Genomic DNA, 16,238 nt, shown 5'->3' with positions numbered 1-16,238 from the left:
TCTCTCTCTCTCTCTCTCTCTCTCTCTCTCTCTCTCTCTCTCTCTCTGGGGACACAGGAAATGAGGTCACTTCATCTCTTTGAGTTACAAATGCTTCATTTGTAAAGGACGGTATGGGGCTAGGTGCTTCTAAGGCACTGCCAGGTCTAGTTCTGCAGCTTTAGTCAAGTGTTCCCTTAGTATCATGTTGCTTCACTGGATTGGGTGTTTCACATCTTGTTAAATGACTGTCAAGTGAAACCCTTCCCCATGAATGTTTAATGAACTTAAGGGAGTGCCAGAAACAGCCAATTCATTTGTTAAACACTGCAGAGAATTTCAAATAGTTAACCTGGGCTCCACGATAAGATAAAGATAAATTTGCCAGATATGGTAAGCAAAGTGGGACATTTTCCCTCCTAAGGATTACAGTGTACCAGGGTTACCTGTCTCCTTCCACGCAGTAGAAATAAATGCCTGAAGTGGGCACTGGTGATAGAACTCCCGTGCTAGGCTGTCAGAATCTCCTAGTGGACACATCTTGCATCTAGACCTTGGACTCCGGACTTTCTCACCACTCTTGACATTTGGGAAAGATCACTTTCTGTGGTGGGGGACTACCCCAGGCATTACCGGGTATTTGTCAGCACCCTCTACTCATAGACACCTGTGCACTTCCCTCCCAAGTTGTAACACCCAAATTGTTTCGAGACTTTGCCAAATGTTCTGTGGGGCAACACTGCCCCCTGTTGAGAACCACTGAGTTACAGAGATGTGGGTTTGGTTCTTAGCTATTCACTAGCTAGCTGCCTGACAGAACTTTCTCAAGCTTTGTTTGAGTCCTAGATTCCTCTTCTGCACATCGTGGGTGTAAAGTAAGTAGTTGTTGTTAGGACTAAATAAGGCTATGTATTTATATTATTTAGCATGATTCTATGTCTGTACCCAGTACATGTTATTTGCTGTTATTATTATCATTATTTTATTTATCATTTTTTGCTGTTATCATTAACATTGGTATTTCCTCGTGGCTCTTGTCTGAAGAAAAAAACTATAGACCTACAAAAGAAAAATGCTTTTCCAACTTTTCTTTAATACATTTGCATTTGAATATGCACGCAGATATTTCTTAGCCACATGACAAATTACTGCTTTCCCTGAGACTACTTGCTACTTGACCAACTGCTCAGATGTCCTGTATGCTTCTCGTATATCTTAAGCATCGCACTGTAGGAAAGCAAATGTTCTTAAACATTTCAATTTCTTTTTAAGGGATTATTGATATGTATTCTCTATTACTATTTTCTCCCATAACATATGGCATGAAAAATTGCTGTTAAATTGTTATTTGCTTCTTAAAATAAAACTATGAGCAAGGGTATCAACGTATAATTCACCACAGTGGAAATCTGACTAGAAATATATGAACAGAGATTATATTACCCTCTCAAGCAGTGAAATTAAAGGATACAATTTTCTCCTATTAAATTAGCAAAAGAAATGCTGACAAAGGTATAACAAAGCTGGTAGGGACCATATTGCTTTCTTGCACTGAAATTGATATGTACCTTTGGGAAAGCAACTTGTTCATTTTACACTAGTCTTGTAAAGCCATCTGCTCAGGAGTCTCTTGAGCCCAGTCGCCAGTGTGTAGAATGCTATGGCTGGCATGCTTAGGTCTCCTCAATGCACCTTGCGCTCTTTCTTCAGGGTCCTTAAATGCCTTCCTCTCCCATCTATTCTCTGCCTGAACTCCCAGTTTTTGTGTAGCCTTTCAGAGTGCTGATCCCTTGAAATGTGCTATCCTAATGAAACAGGAGGGAAGGGGGCAGGGCACAACCTTTAAAAGAATGACATGGCCATAGGACATGACGAAAACTGGTTAGAATGAACTAGGTCCAGGACGGCAGAAGACTGGACTTCCAGTAGACCTTGAGCCTCATTATATGCTCATTGTAATATATTAGCATGCTAAATGACACACCCACAGGTGCCATGACAGTTCAGAGGCTAAGCATAAAAGGCCTCAAAGTGGGCCTGGAAATCCCTACCCTTTCCCCCAAATAGTTGGAATAATCCTCCCACTCATTAGCCTATGAAATTACCCAGCCCATAAAAACTAGCCACACCATATTTCGGGGCCTCTCACTTTTTGAGATGGCCTACATGCTGTCTGTGGAATGTGTTTCTCCCAAGGCTCTTCTTGCCTTTCGAGATGACCGCATTCTATCTATGGAATGTGTATCTCTCTAAATAAATCCACTTCTTACCTATCACTTTGTCTCTCACTGAATTCTTTCTGTGACGAGACATAAAGAACCTGAGCTTCATTAAGTCCTGGAACCAGGTGGGTGATCTCAGTTAAAAGACTGTGGGTTCAAGTGCCAATCTGGGTTCAGGCTGGGTTCGAGTCCCAGCACATGGGCTCAACTCTCAGTCTGAGTTGCACAGTTTCACTAGCTGACCACACCACAACTCAGAGATAAAATGTCATACGTATCCTCTCTTTATCCAAAAACAGAATGAATATAAAAAGACACTTTCCTATCTTGGGCTCTGGGGGAATCATCCAGTTGAAACTCTGCTGCCCTGTGCCAACATTCAAAACGTTGGGGAGGGCTGGGCTGAAGAGGAGGGAGGAGGGAGAGAAAAAGAAAAGAAAACTATAGGACCCAAAGGTCTTTCAAGTGTGGCAGCCCTACAGTTGATAATTTCTTTCTTGTTGTCCGAATCCTAATAATTCCAGTTAAATGAGGGGTGGGGGAAACACATGAGTGAAGAGTTTAATTTTAATAATTAAACAATAGAAAACATGAGTGTCTACTGGGAGGGGAAGGAGAAGTAAATTGTGAGGTGACCACTCTGTGGGCCATTATGCTGTCTCCCAAATGAATGTGTGGAGATCATAAAGCATAGAGAAAATGCTACTGACCATATGTTCGGTGAGAAAGAGTACAAAACTGCGTGTGTGTTCTGTCTGCAGCCCTATACAATGCATAGGGACCGACAGACTCTCTTCTTGAGTAGACAGGCTCCTCTAAGGCCTTTTTTCGATTAGGCCTCAACTTTGGCCTTTAAAAACTGCAGATCCTCTGCCTAAATATTTCATCCACTCACCCTCACACTGAAAGACCTGAGTAAACTCTAACATAGTTCTAACAGCTCACAATGCTATATCCCTAGCCCACCCCACCCCCCCTTAAAATGCTTGCCAAAACCCACCAAAAACGAACAAGCCAACAAAGGCCCCTCAAGGCCTCCAAAAGAATTTGCCATTCATTTTAGCCAATGCCTGAGGTAGTCCCCAGACCTCTCTTTCTCAGAGCATTTACTAAAAAGGATTTAGGATTGTTAACCTTCCTTTGTCCCTTTGAGATGTGCTATGTATCTCCTACAACTGGGGAAAGTCTTTTTCATGCACCTGAAAGACAATTTATTTGAAATGTAATCATTAGGAAGGGTAGGGACTCAGTCTCCCAGTCTCTGTAGAAGGACAGTGAGATAGGAAGGAAGGGGGGCAAGGCACAGCCTTTAAAAGAATGACACAACCATTAAGAACAGGACACAACGTAAACTAGTTAGAACCAGCTAGGTCCGAGATGGTGGAAGATTTGACTTCCACTAGACCTTGGGCCTCATTATATGCTCACTGTAATGCATCAGCATCTAAATGACACACCTGGAGGCACCATGACACTTCCGGAGGCCAACCATAAAAGGCCAAAAGTGGGCAGTGGCCCAATTTCTGGAAACATCTGCCCCTTCCCAAAATTGTTGGAATAACCCTCCCACTCATTAGCCCATAAAAACAAACCACCCCATATTTGGGGGCCACCTTTTGCCTTCTGAGATGGCCCACACTTTGTCTACTTTACTGTGGCTAGCTCTTGAATTCTTTCCTACACAGAGCCAAGGACCCTCACTTGGCGGCCCGTGCCAGGGACTCACCCGAGACCTGGGGCATGACCATCCTCTTGCACCCCATTTTTCCTGCAACAACAGGATCCTAAGTTCAAAAATGGCCAGCCAACAGACAAAGCTGGCCTAATCGCATTTCTGTGACCAACTCTTTGTAACTTTTCACCTCCCTGACTCTGTCAGGCCCCCACTGTTTCCCCTCCCTACTCCCTCATTCTCCTTTTAAAACTCCCAGTCACCTCTGTAAGAATGCAAGTTGGGTTCAGTTCAAACTAGATTCTCTTCCGTAACGCACCAGTATATTACTGATCAAAAGTCTGTCCTTACTACTTTAACTAGACTCTGGCTTTATCTTTGACAGGTTCAGTTGCAAAGAAGCCCTCCATCACTGCATTTGTTTTTACAGTGATGGGATAACACTCATTAGAAATCATTAGCAAAAGCATTCACCCTGTTTCTGAAAAGAACAATCCCTACACACAACCATGATTACAAGTTTAACAAAACTTTGCTGGGAAGCAATTCTGATTTATGAATTCCGCATTAAACATCTAAGTACATCTGTCACGCATAGCATAATGGCGACTTTTGGGGTAATGATTTCCTAAAATCACAAATGATGTTTAAATTCCCAGTGATTCAAGCATTTGGAGGGGTGTCAATGTGTCCTGGGTGATTGCGTATTATACTCAAATACTAGGTTTATATCATGGCCTTTGTGCTTTCGTTTTGTGTCTCAGAATCTGGAAGTGCAATCTGGTGGGGGACAAAGAATTGCTACCCTAATAGGAATCTTCCAGTATGCCTTATATGGCATTTGTGAAATGGAGCAGGACCCTGTGGGGCCCTGCCGGATACAAATCCTTTCTGTGTCCTCATTTCTGGTTTGTAGGAAATAGGCTTCATACAGCCTCCTTGACCCTCCCTTAGTTCCAAAGAGCAGATTTAAACAGTGACTAATCAGGGAAGGGAGGGAATGCAGAAACAAAGCGGAACAGTCAAGAAACAATAGCACTGCATGGGGCAGGGGCCTGGTTCCTTCTCATGAAATATTCATAACGATATCTTTGAGTTCTTCTGCAGGAACTAAGGCCCCTACTTCGGTAGAGGATGGCAACTTCAGGCTGAACACCAGATTCCTGGACTACCACCCTGTTACCTCACCACAAACCAATCAGAAGAAAGTCTGCACACAGTGGAAGATTATGAAGACACTGACTCCCTGCCCCACCCCCCGGGCCAATGATTCGATTCTCTCTTAAAAACTTTCACGGAGCAAAATCTTGGGAGTTACGCTTGTCTCTGGAGTACTGGCTTTCTTTCGCGCTGCAAAGCAGCAGGACCTGCTCGGGAACATTTGCTTGTCTTTAACTTAGTGTTTTGTAATATAGCTCAGAAATGTTTAAAACCACTTTAGAAAGAATGTAGGATTCAAAGAGCTTGCATTTATTTAACTTCAAGTTCTGGTATCTGTTTAAGGCCTGGTGTTAGGAAGTCCCAACTCTGGGACCACAACTCTTCCCTCCCATGTTTCTGACCTTTGATTTCTCTCACACCCCTTAACTCAGAGTTGCCTCAACGTAGCATGTATTCTTAGGATTCCACGGGTTTATTCTTTCTCTTTGTTCTAGTCTTGTGTTCTCTGTTCTTTGACTCTCTGGTGAACCTTAAATATTCTTCAAAATCCTGTTCAAGCCTGGATTTGTGGCTGCTTCCACTTCTGCCCCCACCACCTCCCTTTGGTCTCTTCTCCGATCTCTGCTGCAACAACAACCACCTCATCCTACAAGCCTCCTCTGGGTGTCTGTATTTTTTACTCTATCAGTTTCCCACAGTAGGGAACATTGTACCCCTAGTGCCCAGCTCCATTGCTGATAAGTAAGGATTCAGTAAGAGATTATGGAACAAACAACTGAAGCTCTTTTTGCTTCCGGAGATTAATTAGATTACAGATTGTAATCAAGAGCTGAGATTTAATTTTTCTTTCTTTTATCCAGTACTTGTGTGCGCACATGAAAATGCAACATGATTTAAGGAGAAATCTACAGAGTACTGAAAAACATATGCAAGTCTGATCACAGGCTCCCCAGCCCCTCTGGACTGGAAGCACTGAGATGGACTGTGGGAAGAGATGTATAGACGTGTAACTTACGTTTTGCAGCTGGACATGATTCTTCACCAAGTTCTCTGACTTTGCCATTGTGCTGGATGCTTTGAGACTGTAGTTTTTACCGTGATGTGGCTCCTTCAGTTGCTCTTGAATTTGTTTAGCTTGTTTCCTGCAGGTTTAAATAAATCCATGTATAAATAGTTACATACATTTATCCTATTCATATTTTTTGAGGTTCATTCATTCCCAACATCTATATTTGTCATTTGCTAAAGCTAGATAAACTCACTTAACGAAGAGAATCCTCCCTTCATCTTCAACCCCACCAAGAAATACTGGCATTATCTGTTATCATCCAGGATTCACACCCAGTGGCACTCCAAAGGCAGACAGAAATGTAATTCCTTGTCCTGTCCCTATTGGATGCAAGAGGTCCCTATCCCTGAGTGCTCAACTGAAAAGAATTAGGAATGCTCTGAAGAAGTGACAGGTGGAAAACTTTGAAGCTTAGACCTAGCAACCACATATAACACACTTGCAAAGTTACGTTTATATCTGTCCAATTCATATAAGTGTGACTTGACTGCATAGCTTGCACATATACCATAACAGGGGTCTATTTTCTTTTTTACAGTTTAGAAACAGTTCATTTATTTTTACCATCAGCCCTGAGTGTAGATTTTTATTAGAACTTTTGTAAATCATAAAAATGGTTAACTCTTAAAGAGCACCTACTATGTGCCAAGCATCATTTTAAGTGTTTTACATGTCTCAACTTACTTATTCTTCACGATAATTCGTGTGTGATGAGGCATTAATCCTATACTCATTTAACAGATGAGAAAACCGAGGCACAGAGAAGTTAAATAATTTGCCCAAAGCCACATAGCTAGTAAGTGGTAGAGCTGGATTTGAACCCAGCGAGTCTGGCTGTGTACTTTGCACTTTGAGCCACCGCTCACGACTGCCAAGCCGCTTGCCCATGGTCACGCAGCTTCTTGATGGGAAGGCTGAGATTATTCTCAGGTTTGGGACTCCAAGTAAAATATTTCTGCAGATGTGGAGTGACTGTTGTCCGGACCATTCAGTGGCTATATCAGAAGGATGTGACAAATTACTGGCTTATTAGCTGCTCTCTCCCAAGAGCTCTACAGCAATTATCTATCAGCAGAAGACTCAGTACCTATAAAATGAACAAATAAACAGGCAAAAAAACTTTGCAGAATCATCCCCCCTAGACTTTTTTGCCTCTTCTCTAAGGTCCGTGCCTAGGAGAGAGCCTTTGGTGGAGACTGTGCACCATCTCTTGCAGTGAGCCTTTCCAGGTAGAGACAGCACTCTATACACCATGGGCTCGAGTATCACAGTGACTGAGATTTGAATTCTGGCTCTGCCACCCACCAGCTTTGCTTTGATTCCCCAAATCAAAATGATTGATTTCTAAAACTTCCCTGAGCCTCAGTTTCCTCATCTGTCAATGGAGTTTGGAAAGGCTCTCTTCCATAAATATTGTGGAAACTAAATGTGAGAATACATGCTTAGTTGTACGGGCAGCTGCTGCAGAGGAATCAGAACACTGGCTCCAAGATAAAAGAAGAGATCTTGTTAATTGCCTCTCTCACAAGCAAGTCACAGTATTTGCTACAGTATTCAGAGGCTTGGAGCATCATTACATCATTTGAATTTACAATACTGGCGTGATGTAGCTCTGTTTAGATATTGATTTTATCTTTTCAATCATTTGGGGGGCTTTTACTTCTGTTGCTTTAATGCACTTGTAATTATCTACTTCCTAACAGCTAATCTGTAGCCTATTGTTAGAAACAAATCTATCATATCAGCATTTTAAGAAGCACATGTTAGCCACAAAATCCTATCAGGGATTCACTGATGAAGCAAACTGGAGATGAGGAAGTTCTACTGAGTGAATCATCATGAAGTAATAAAAGGGGGCTTGGCACAGAGTCAGGACCCAATTAATTTCCTAAGAATTAAATAGTAGAAATACTAACGATCTTTTCAGTAATTCCATAATTCGGCGTCTGGGAAATGTAAAATTCTAAAGGAATTTTCCTCATAAAAACTTCTGACTGCATTTCCTAAATCCCTTTTATAATTTGCTTTCCTTTACTCTCTTCTTGCTCCCATACCAACTCACTAATATTCCAGAATCAATGGGCTTTCTTTTCTGAACCTGCCTCCTTCCCCATCATCCCTCTGATCTCCCAAGCACACACATTTTTGCTCTTTCCTCCTCCCCTCAGCAAGTGGGAACAAAGGAAGTGAGAAGCGGCTGCAATACCATTAGCTCTCTCATGAGAGCAGTTGCTCTGGGGAAGACAAGATACGGGCATTTCACACTGGAACCTACTAGCCTAACAATGTCGGTGTGATTCTATAGTTCAGTGAGTTTCAAGTTGCTCTGGCTCAATTCATCAGAAAGAAATGAGGTGTAAAGTGGTGGAGTATCAGGCATCACCAGTCCATCGGGAGACGTTTTTTGTAATGTTACAGGTTGCCTTCCTGGGGAAGCAGACACTGAGACGGAGATAGCGTGCAGGATTTTTATTAGGGAGGGCTCTTTGGATCAACGTCTGTGGAAATGAAGGGAAGGAAGCAGGACTGGGCAGAGGGAGAAGTTGGAATGTGATACAGTCTCAGTGAAGACCTCCGCAAATCCCACGGGGAGCTCGGAAACTGGCATGGCCTTGCACCCCAAGTTGGGGCAAAGGTCTAGGCCTTCAAAGCTTCACATTGACCTGTCACTGGATGCTGGCTATCTCGGGTCAGGTAACTCTTATAGCGGTGTACTAGCAGCTGGGGGACTTAGACCTCCACAGCTGAAGAGAATCATAGCATCATATCAGAACATCCACTGCCTGTCCTTAAGAGCGTTACTTGGTGATCTAAAATCTCTTACTTCAGAGGGTGATAACCTATAGTCAGGGCAAGTTATGAGCACATCTGCTTTCTACTGGTAGCACCGGTTCTCCTTTTTCCTCCTGTGCTTTCCCGGTTGTGATAATTATTTGTCCCTGGAACAAATCATTCTGCTCCTGGAACATCTCTTCTCCTATTCTGATTCCATTTTTAGAGTTGAATCATGTCTTGCATTTCCAAAGTCTACTAAGGACTCCCAGCCTTACACTTCTTAGCCCATATGAGTTAAAAGTAAAAAGAAAACCTAGAAGAATTTATAGTTGCTATGTGAGCCATATCAGTCAGATATGAAAGGCTCAATAATAGTTCGATTAACTACTTATAGGAATATACGGGCTTACTGGGAGTGAGGAGAAAAGAATTTCTTTCAGTGTGCCCTTCAATCCCCTTGTTGGAGTTCAATTAACTCAGTCAGAAAATCCCCTAAATTCAAGAAGGTGCTGCTCACTTCTACCTCTTCATGTTACCTATGTTCAAACTTTCATCAGCTAACAATGTGCTGTAATATTCCATCGGGTGAGGTCATGCCATACCACGGGTGACAAGAGAATGGAGAAAGGACCAGAGTGGCAGCATTCGAAGGATTATGGGAAGGAAAACATACATAAGCAAGAGAATACAAGCCTTTGGGTAAGTCCTGACTCTCTCTGGGCAGTGTACATTCTAGTACATTGGATCTATCTGTACGATTTTCACGGTAATTCTGCAAATCTAAACCTATTCTGAAATAGTGTATTAAAAAATAATAGTCACTAATTCTGGATTCATACCCGAGTTTCCATTATTTTTTAAAATCATTAATCGCTGTTCTTTTTAAAGTTCAACATATACGACATGAAGACAGGTATCACAGACTGTATTTGGAAATTGGTCCAGTTTTAGAAGAGCAAATGGGTAGAAAAATACAGGTCCAATGAAAAGCAGTTACATGTTGGCTTGGATTTCCGACAAGCTGTAGGAACAGAATCTGTGCCAACTTCTCAAGGCCTGCATACGTTCCAAGAAACCAAGGAATTTAATATTTTTATCTGCATTTCTTATTTTAAGTGTAGATTATGTCATTTACATAAATAAAATACCTCTACCAAAGTTATGTGGAGTAAATATATATGTATACACACATACATACTTATATACATATACATGTATATTTTTAATTCTACCTTATTAGCCCCAAAAAAGCAGTGCTTTTGGCAGAAGGTTTGGTTTCTTGGCAAGGTAAGTGTAGGGCATATTCTAGACGTGCATACTAAATGGTGAAGCAAAGTAGATTTTACAGTATTCATACTTCATATTTGGCTAAAACCTTGATGGGTAGCAGGTAAAAACACTATAAAAGGAAATTGTTTGGTTTTTTTTTTCCATGAAAGGCTAGATACTAGTTGATAATGTTTATGTCTATAGCAGTGACCTCTCTTTTCGGAAGACTTAACCCCTTAGTGACAGGCAAATGTTGAGCCTTTAATTCCGGCAGGCAATCGAAAGTGCAAAGAACACAGAGTGTTCATGATTACAGAGAGGAATGATCGCTACGTGCATCAAAGATAAACCACACACACAAACATGCATGCACACACTGTACACATTCACCACAGGCTACAAAAGATTGAGAGTTACTTATGGAAGTCTGATGGACACAATTTGCCCAAAATCCCTCTGCCTGGAGCTCAGACTGAGTACTGAGCTCAGCACTTTAAAGAAAGACAAAGTACTTCCTCTGAGAAGTAACCTTTTAACACTGAGAGAAATGGTCTTACTTGCTTTTGAAGTAGAATGCTGCACAGAACATGCCCACGATGACAATTCCAAAGATGATACATGAAATTGACAGCACCTGCCTCTGATAAACTTCTTCACTCTCTGTGAATTTGAAAAAGAGAATTAAAGCGGATGTTAGCACGGCACAGCAGAGACAATCTCCGTCCTCGTACTTCTGAACTGGTAGGAGCCTTTCAAAGCAAAGTTTTTTTGTTCCTGTCATGAATAGGAAAACACGAGGACGTTATTATGATTCAGTTTCTTTGCAATGGTCTATAGGACAGCCGCTTTTATTTATTTTTTTGTATGTGCATGGCTAAATCAGAACTCATACACAGATATCACAATTATGAATGTTATTATCAAAAGACATTTCATGACTTGAGAACATACTGGGAACAGACATTTTAAAAATTATGGTGGGGCCCCAAATAATCTGCTATCAGAACTTTCCTATGCCGGTGATGACTTCCAATTTATGTGATACTGATGCCACTGCATTTTCTGATTTGGTCCCTGGCCGTCGGTCTCCCATTCATCCACCCATTACTATGATTGACATCATTAATGAAAGAGAACTTCAATATACATGTGAATATTTACTCATTCCTCAATACCAATGATCTGGCACAGCAACCTCAACCTCTACTACCAAGGTCATATCTTAGAGCATCTTATATTGCAAAAAGTGACAAGAATTCAAACACAAGCATTTCACTTTTCAGACATTGACATTTACACTTCTAGCTCGTTTTCTGAAATATGTCTACTGAAACCGTTCTTCCATGTCATCAAGACCTTTTTATCCATAGATCTCAGAACTTTCTTTCTGTTAATTATCCTCCTCTTGTCTTCATTTCTCTCTTTATACAACACAGAGACTACAGTCTTTCCCTTTCTTTTCTTCCTTCCTTTCTCTCTCTCTCTTTCCCTTCCTTCCTTCCTCCCTCCCTCCCTTCCTTTCATTCTCCCTCTCTCCCCCTCCCTTTTTCCTTCCCTTCCCTTCTTTTCATTCTCCCTCCCTCCGTCCCTCCTTCCCTCTCTCCTTTCCTTCTTTCCTGAGATCATGCACTATATCCTCTCTTCAGATACGACTGTACATTTTAAAGCTTCTTCCTGCAGCAGTGTATTGGAAAACAATGTATTAGAAGAACTATCCTCTCTTCTCTCCCCTCTTAGGCTTTATTTACATTTTCAATGTCTTTATTCAGACTGGAGTATCAAAAACAGAAAGTAAACCTAAGAGAAATACCACATTATCCACATTTCTGATTAAATGAAGAGGGGCAATCGTGTGGCCCTGGCAAGCCTTGGTTGACATTTTAAATTTTGAAAGGTTCAAATTAAAGAGATAAAAAAACCTGTCACTGAGACCTTGTTTGGGCATCTTGCCATCTTAAAGAATGTCATCCTTTCCATCCACATTTGTAAGCTCATTAAATCTTCCAAATGAATTTGGAAACAAGTAAGTAGATGTACCAATTTATAAAGAATTCCATTTCATTTAATTGCTGTGAGTTGATGACTCTAATGGAATAAGCATGATTTACATGTAATAATCTACTCCACCCTGCTTCTGCCAATAAAAAGAACTACGAAAATGGTGGATAACAATACCTATTAAAACAAAAGAAATAAGACTCTATCCACTAAACAATGATCTCCGCATAACATCTACTGGGTGTTTTTTTTGTTTGTTTGTTTGTTTGTTTTTTGCGGTACGCGGGCCTCTCACTGTTGTGGCCTCTCCCGTTGCGGAGCACAGGCTCCGGACGCGCAGGCTCAGCGGCCATGGCTCACGGGCCCAGCCGCTCCGCGGCATGTGGGATCTTCCCGGACCGGGGCACGGACCCGCGTCCCCTGCATCGGCAGGCGGACTCTCAACCACTGTGCCACCAGGGAAGCCCTTTGTTAGTTTTTAAAGCTAGTCAAATATAGCCTGGGGAAATGCATAAAATCATTTCTGAGTTCAAAATCAAGAGTGAAATTAAAACTCCAAAGACTGCGAGTGGATTTATAGACTCAGGTGTAGTTACCACGATGGTGCTCTCAATGCCTTTGATTCAGAGTGCTACACAAGAACCAGCACAATGAGGGGCAGGAAGCAAGGGGTTGGGGGTCTGGCAATTTTGGATCTGACTTTAATTTTAGCCACCTTTAATATGAGTAACCAAAGGTATACTACTTTACCTTTATAAATGTCAATTTTCTGTCTAAATAAAGGCAATGATATGAAATACTGACGGTAATAAATGTTATAACACGGAGGTATATACTCCTACGAAATAATATAATAATGGAATAATATAATATGGAAAATCTCAGAGACCAGAGATTTTAAGTATAAAATAGGATCCAACTAGGCAAGAAGAATGGGGATGGGCAAAGTGGTCCAGGAAGAGAAGACAGCTTGTGCAAAGGCCCTGTGGTAGGAGATAAAATGGCATGTTCAGGACTCTTCAAGTTATTTACCCTACCCCAGGGTCTTTGCGCAAGTTATTTTCTATACCCTCCCAGCTTAGTGGAGCAACACGGAAACAACAGGAACATGGTATACAATGAACATGTCTTTACAATAGCAGGAAGGTACTGAAAAATTTGAAAGAAGAGGTGTGCGATGTGATAATATTTACATTTATTTTTCCTGCAGTTTACAGAAAAGATTAGAAGGGATAAAGTAAATGCCGAGTCCTGTTAGAAGGCCATTATATCAGCGTAGACATGATGGATGTTTCTATGATAATAGTAACAACCATGGTGGGCAGTAAACAGAAGTGAAAAGCAGTTAGGTTTTTTAAAATAAATTTATTTATCTTTGGCTGCGTTGGGTCTTCATTGCTGCGTGCGGGCTTTCTTTAGTTGCTGTGAGTGGGGACTACTCTTTGTTGCGGTGTGTGGGCTTCGCATTGTGGTGGCTTCTCTTGTTACGGAGCACGGGCTCTAGGAGCACAGGCTTCAGTAATTGTGGCTCGCGGGCTCTAGAGCGCAGGCTCAGTAGCTGTAGCGCATGGGTTTAGTTGCTCCGCGTCATGTGGGATCTTCCCAGACCAGGGCTCGAACCTGTGTCCCCTGCATTGGCAGGCAGATTCTTAACCACTGAGCCACTAGGGAAGTCCAGCAGTTAGGCTGAAAATACTTAAGGGACTAGACGATGATGCTCTTAACTAAGATGGAGCTTATTGGAGGGGGATCAGACTTGAAAGGAAAGATATTAAATTCAGCTTTGGAGTTGGTGAGTTTTAAAAGCCTATAAGATAGCCAAGTGGCAGTGTAAAGTAGACATTTACATGTTTAGATCTGGGTTAAGACGAGGAGACAGGATTCCGGATAAAAATATTTGGGGTTATGCATATACTGAAACCAAGTGTGTTGATAAGACAGCCCCAGGAGAAAATATAGAGTAATAAGAGAATCTTAGGCATTCTATTCTAAGATAGAGCTTTGAGAGACTCCAAAATTTCATGGAAGGGTAGACAAGGATCCTGCAGAGGGGATTAAAAAAAAAAAATAGGAGCAGCCAATCAGGCAAGAAAAAATAAATAAATAAAAGGAAAATAAAACAAACAGTAATAATAAAACCTGATAGTGCCATGGAAGAAAAGATACAGGTTTCTTTTTTTTTTTTCTAGAAAAATAGGCTACTGAATGCTTCTAAGAGGCCAAATAAAACAAAGTCCTTTAATTTAGTGACGTAGAGGTTGCTGGAGAACCTGCATGAGCAAGTTAACGGAACCATGAAGGCAGCCCCCGCGGCTCCCTGGGTCCTCTGTCACGTATATCCCACGTACTGCAAGGCAAACGCACTTTCTCCAAACCTACCTTGTCTTCTACCACTTAGCCTGGATTTAGGATCTAGAATTCCAGCCTAACTCCTGAAAGCAGAGAATGCCTTGCTTGTAACGAGGCAACCATGAACTTCACTGTACGGAAGTTGTGAGGATTGAGTGAGATAGAATATACAGAGGATTGCAGTGCCTAACTTGGAGTAATCATTAAGTATTAGTCTGAACCAATATAAAATTGCCATGGGGGCAATAAATGGCTGGACACTGGCCATTTAATTTGGTTCTATCTAATATATGGTAACTGTTGTTATTATTCTATGGAACATCAATATTTTTGCATTCCATTTTTAAAAAACCCAGATTATAAAGTCATGTCTGAGGGCAAAACCAATCTTTGGCTCGACAGGAATTGGTAAAGTGTGTTTGCACTGTCTCCCAACTCTGTTCCTTTTTCTCTTCTGTGGTGCACAGGACTCGCTCCTCTCTTTTCATATGATCATATTTCATATTATAAAGGTGGAAAAAGAGAAGGTAATAACATTATGGTGAATTTTTGGAAACTGACATTGGACCAGTGGAAAAAATCCTTTTGGCAGGCAGCCTGGCCCAAGACTCTGAAAAACACAAGCGCTGCCCTTTGCTAACCCCACTCTCCCCCTGAACCCACCTCACTCAGGGAGCAGTGTGGTTGGCCAATGTTACCCCTCGGTTTAAACACCAGCTACAACTCTTCTTATCTTCTTTCAACCGTTGTCTTTATCAATAATGGGGAAAATACTACACACTTCACATATTTGTTTACAGATTCAATAGGAGAGCAGAAATAAAGTGTCCATCTAGGGGCATGTAATGGATACACAAAATGCAGTTTCCTTCCTTTTCCCTTTTTCTCCTGAAGCCAGTGTTGAAGCAACAAAACAAAACAAAACAAAACAACGGGCCTTTAAAATACTCTACTTCCCTAATGCAAAACTCACCTTACCCACAGGCAGTCCTGACTTGCTGCCTCGGGGCCTCTCTGCCTGTGCCCTGAGACCTATACTGAAGGCATTTATTTTACTGTCGTTTTATTTACTGATCATTCCTTGCACTTTGCCTCTTGTTAACTGAATTTTTCTACTAGTAGTTTTGAATTTCCTATCCAGATGTTTTAGCAGATGAAATTCAAGTGATCCTCCTTGAGGAGGGGCTCTGTCTTTTACATTCTCATGATCCCCAGAGACCCAGAATCCCTGGAAAACCTGTGGGTACAGCACTGTTTGCTAAACCAGACAGCTTACAGTTTAGGTCCTAGTAGGCAAAGCTGCCTGAGGAAAATGCTTTTGGAAGCTGTAACTCTCCTTAGACTGCTAAAAGTCTCTCTGCGAATACTTGTTAAACTCTAGTACATTAAAAAAAAAAATTATGCCCACAGAAAATCATAGCTGCAGCTTTTATATACCATTTCCGTCTGGTTAGCTCTATGTTAAGGATAGAAGCGTGGGTGACCACATCCCTGTATATGTGAAGGAATGGGAAATGTTCTAAAAGGAAGCTCCACATCCCCTCCAAGTATGGAGCCCTGGGATCCCACTGCCTCTTGGGAATCTTTCCTCCGTACCATCAGTTTTAATTAAGTCTGTAAGAGATAAAACTCAAGCATGATTTCCTGAAATGTGTTGGCATCCAAGTAATGTGAAGCTTAAACACGGAGACACGGAGACACACACACACACACACACACACACACACACACACACACACACACA

General features: G+C 41.6%; 1 protein-coding gene across 1 annotated transcript in view; it reads right to left on the bottom strand.

Annotated features, from left to right (window-relative positions):
• NRG3 (neuregulin 3) overlaps window positions 1–16,238 on the bottom strand; it is a 1,055,237-nt gene that overhangs the window by 25,154 nt on the left and 1,013,845 nt on the right. The window contains exons 5-6 of the mRNA XM_029245782.1: window positions 10,705–10,807; window positions 6,050–6,176 (exon numbers count right to left, since the gene is read on the bottom strand). Of these exons, the coding sequence (XP_029101615.1) occupies window positions 6,050–6,176; window positions 10,705–10,807 (230 nt within the window). The remainder of the gene's footprint in view (window positions 1–6,049; window positions 6,177–10,704; window positions 10,808–16,238) is intronic.

The sequence above is a fragment of the Monodon monoceros genome, unplaced genomic scaffold (genome assembly GCF_005190385.1).
Source record: "Monodon monoceros isolate NGI ecotype Baffin Bay Population unplaced genomic scaffold, NGI_Narwhal_1 Super_Scaffold_4, whole genome shotgun sequence".
Lineage (NCBI taxonomy): Eukaryota > Metazoa > Chordata > Mammalia > Artiodactyla > Monodontidae > Monodon > Monodon monoceros.
This window is presented reverse-complemented; position numbering and strand designations above follow the sequence as displayed.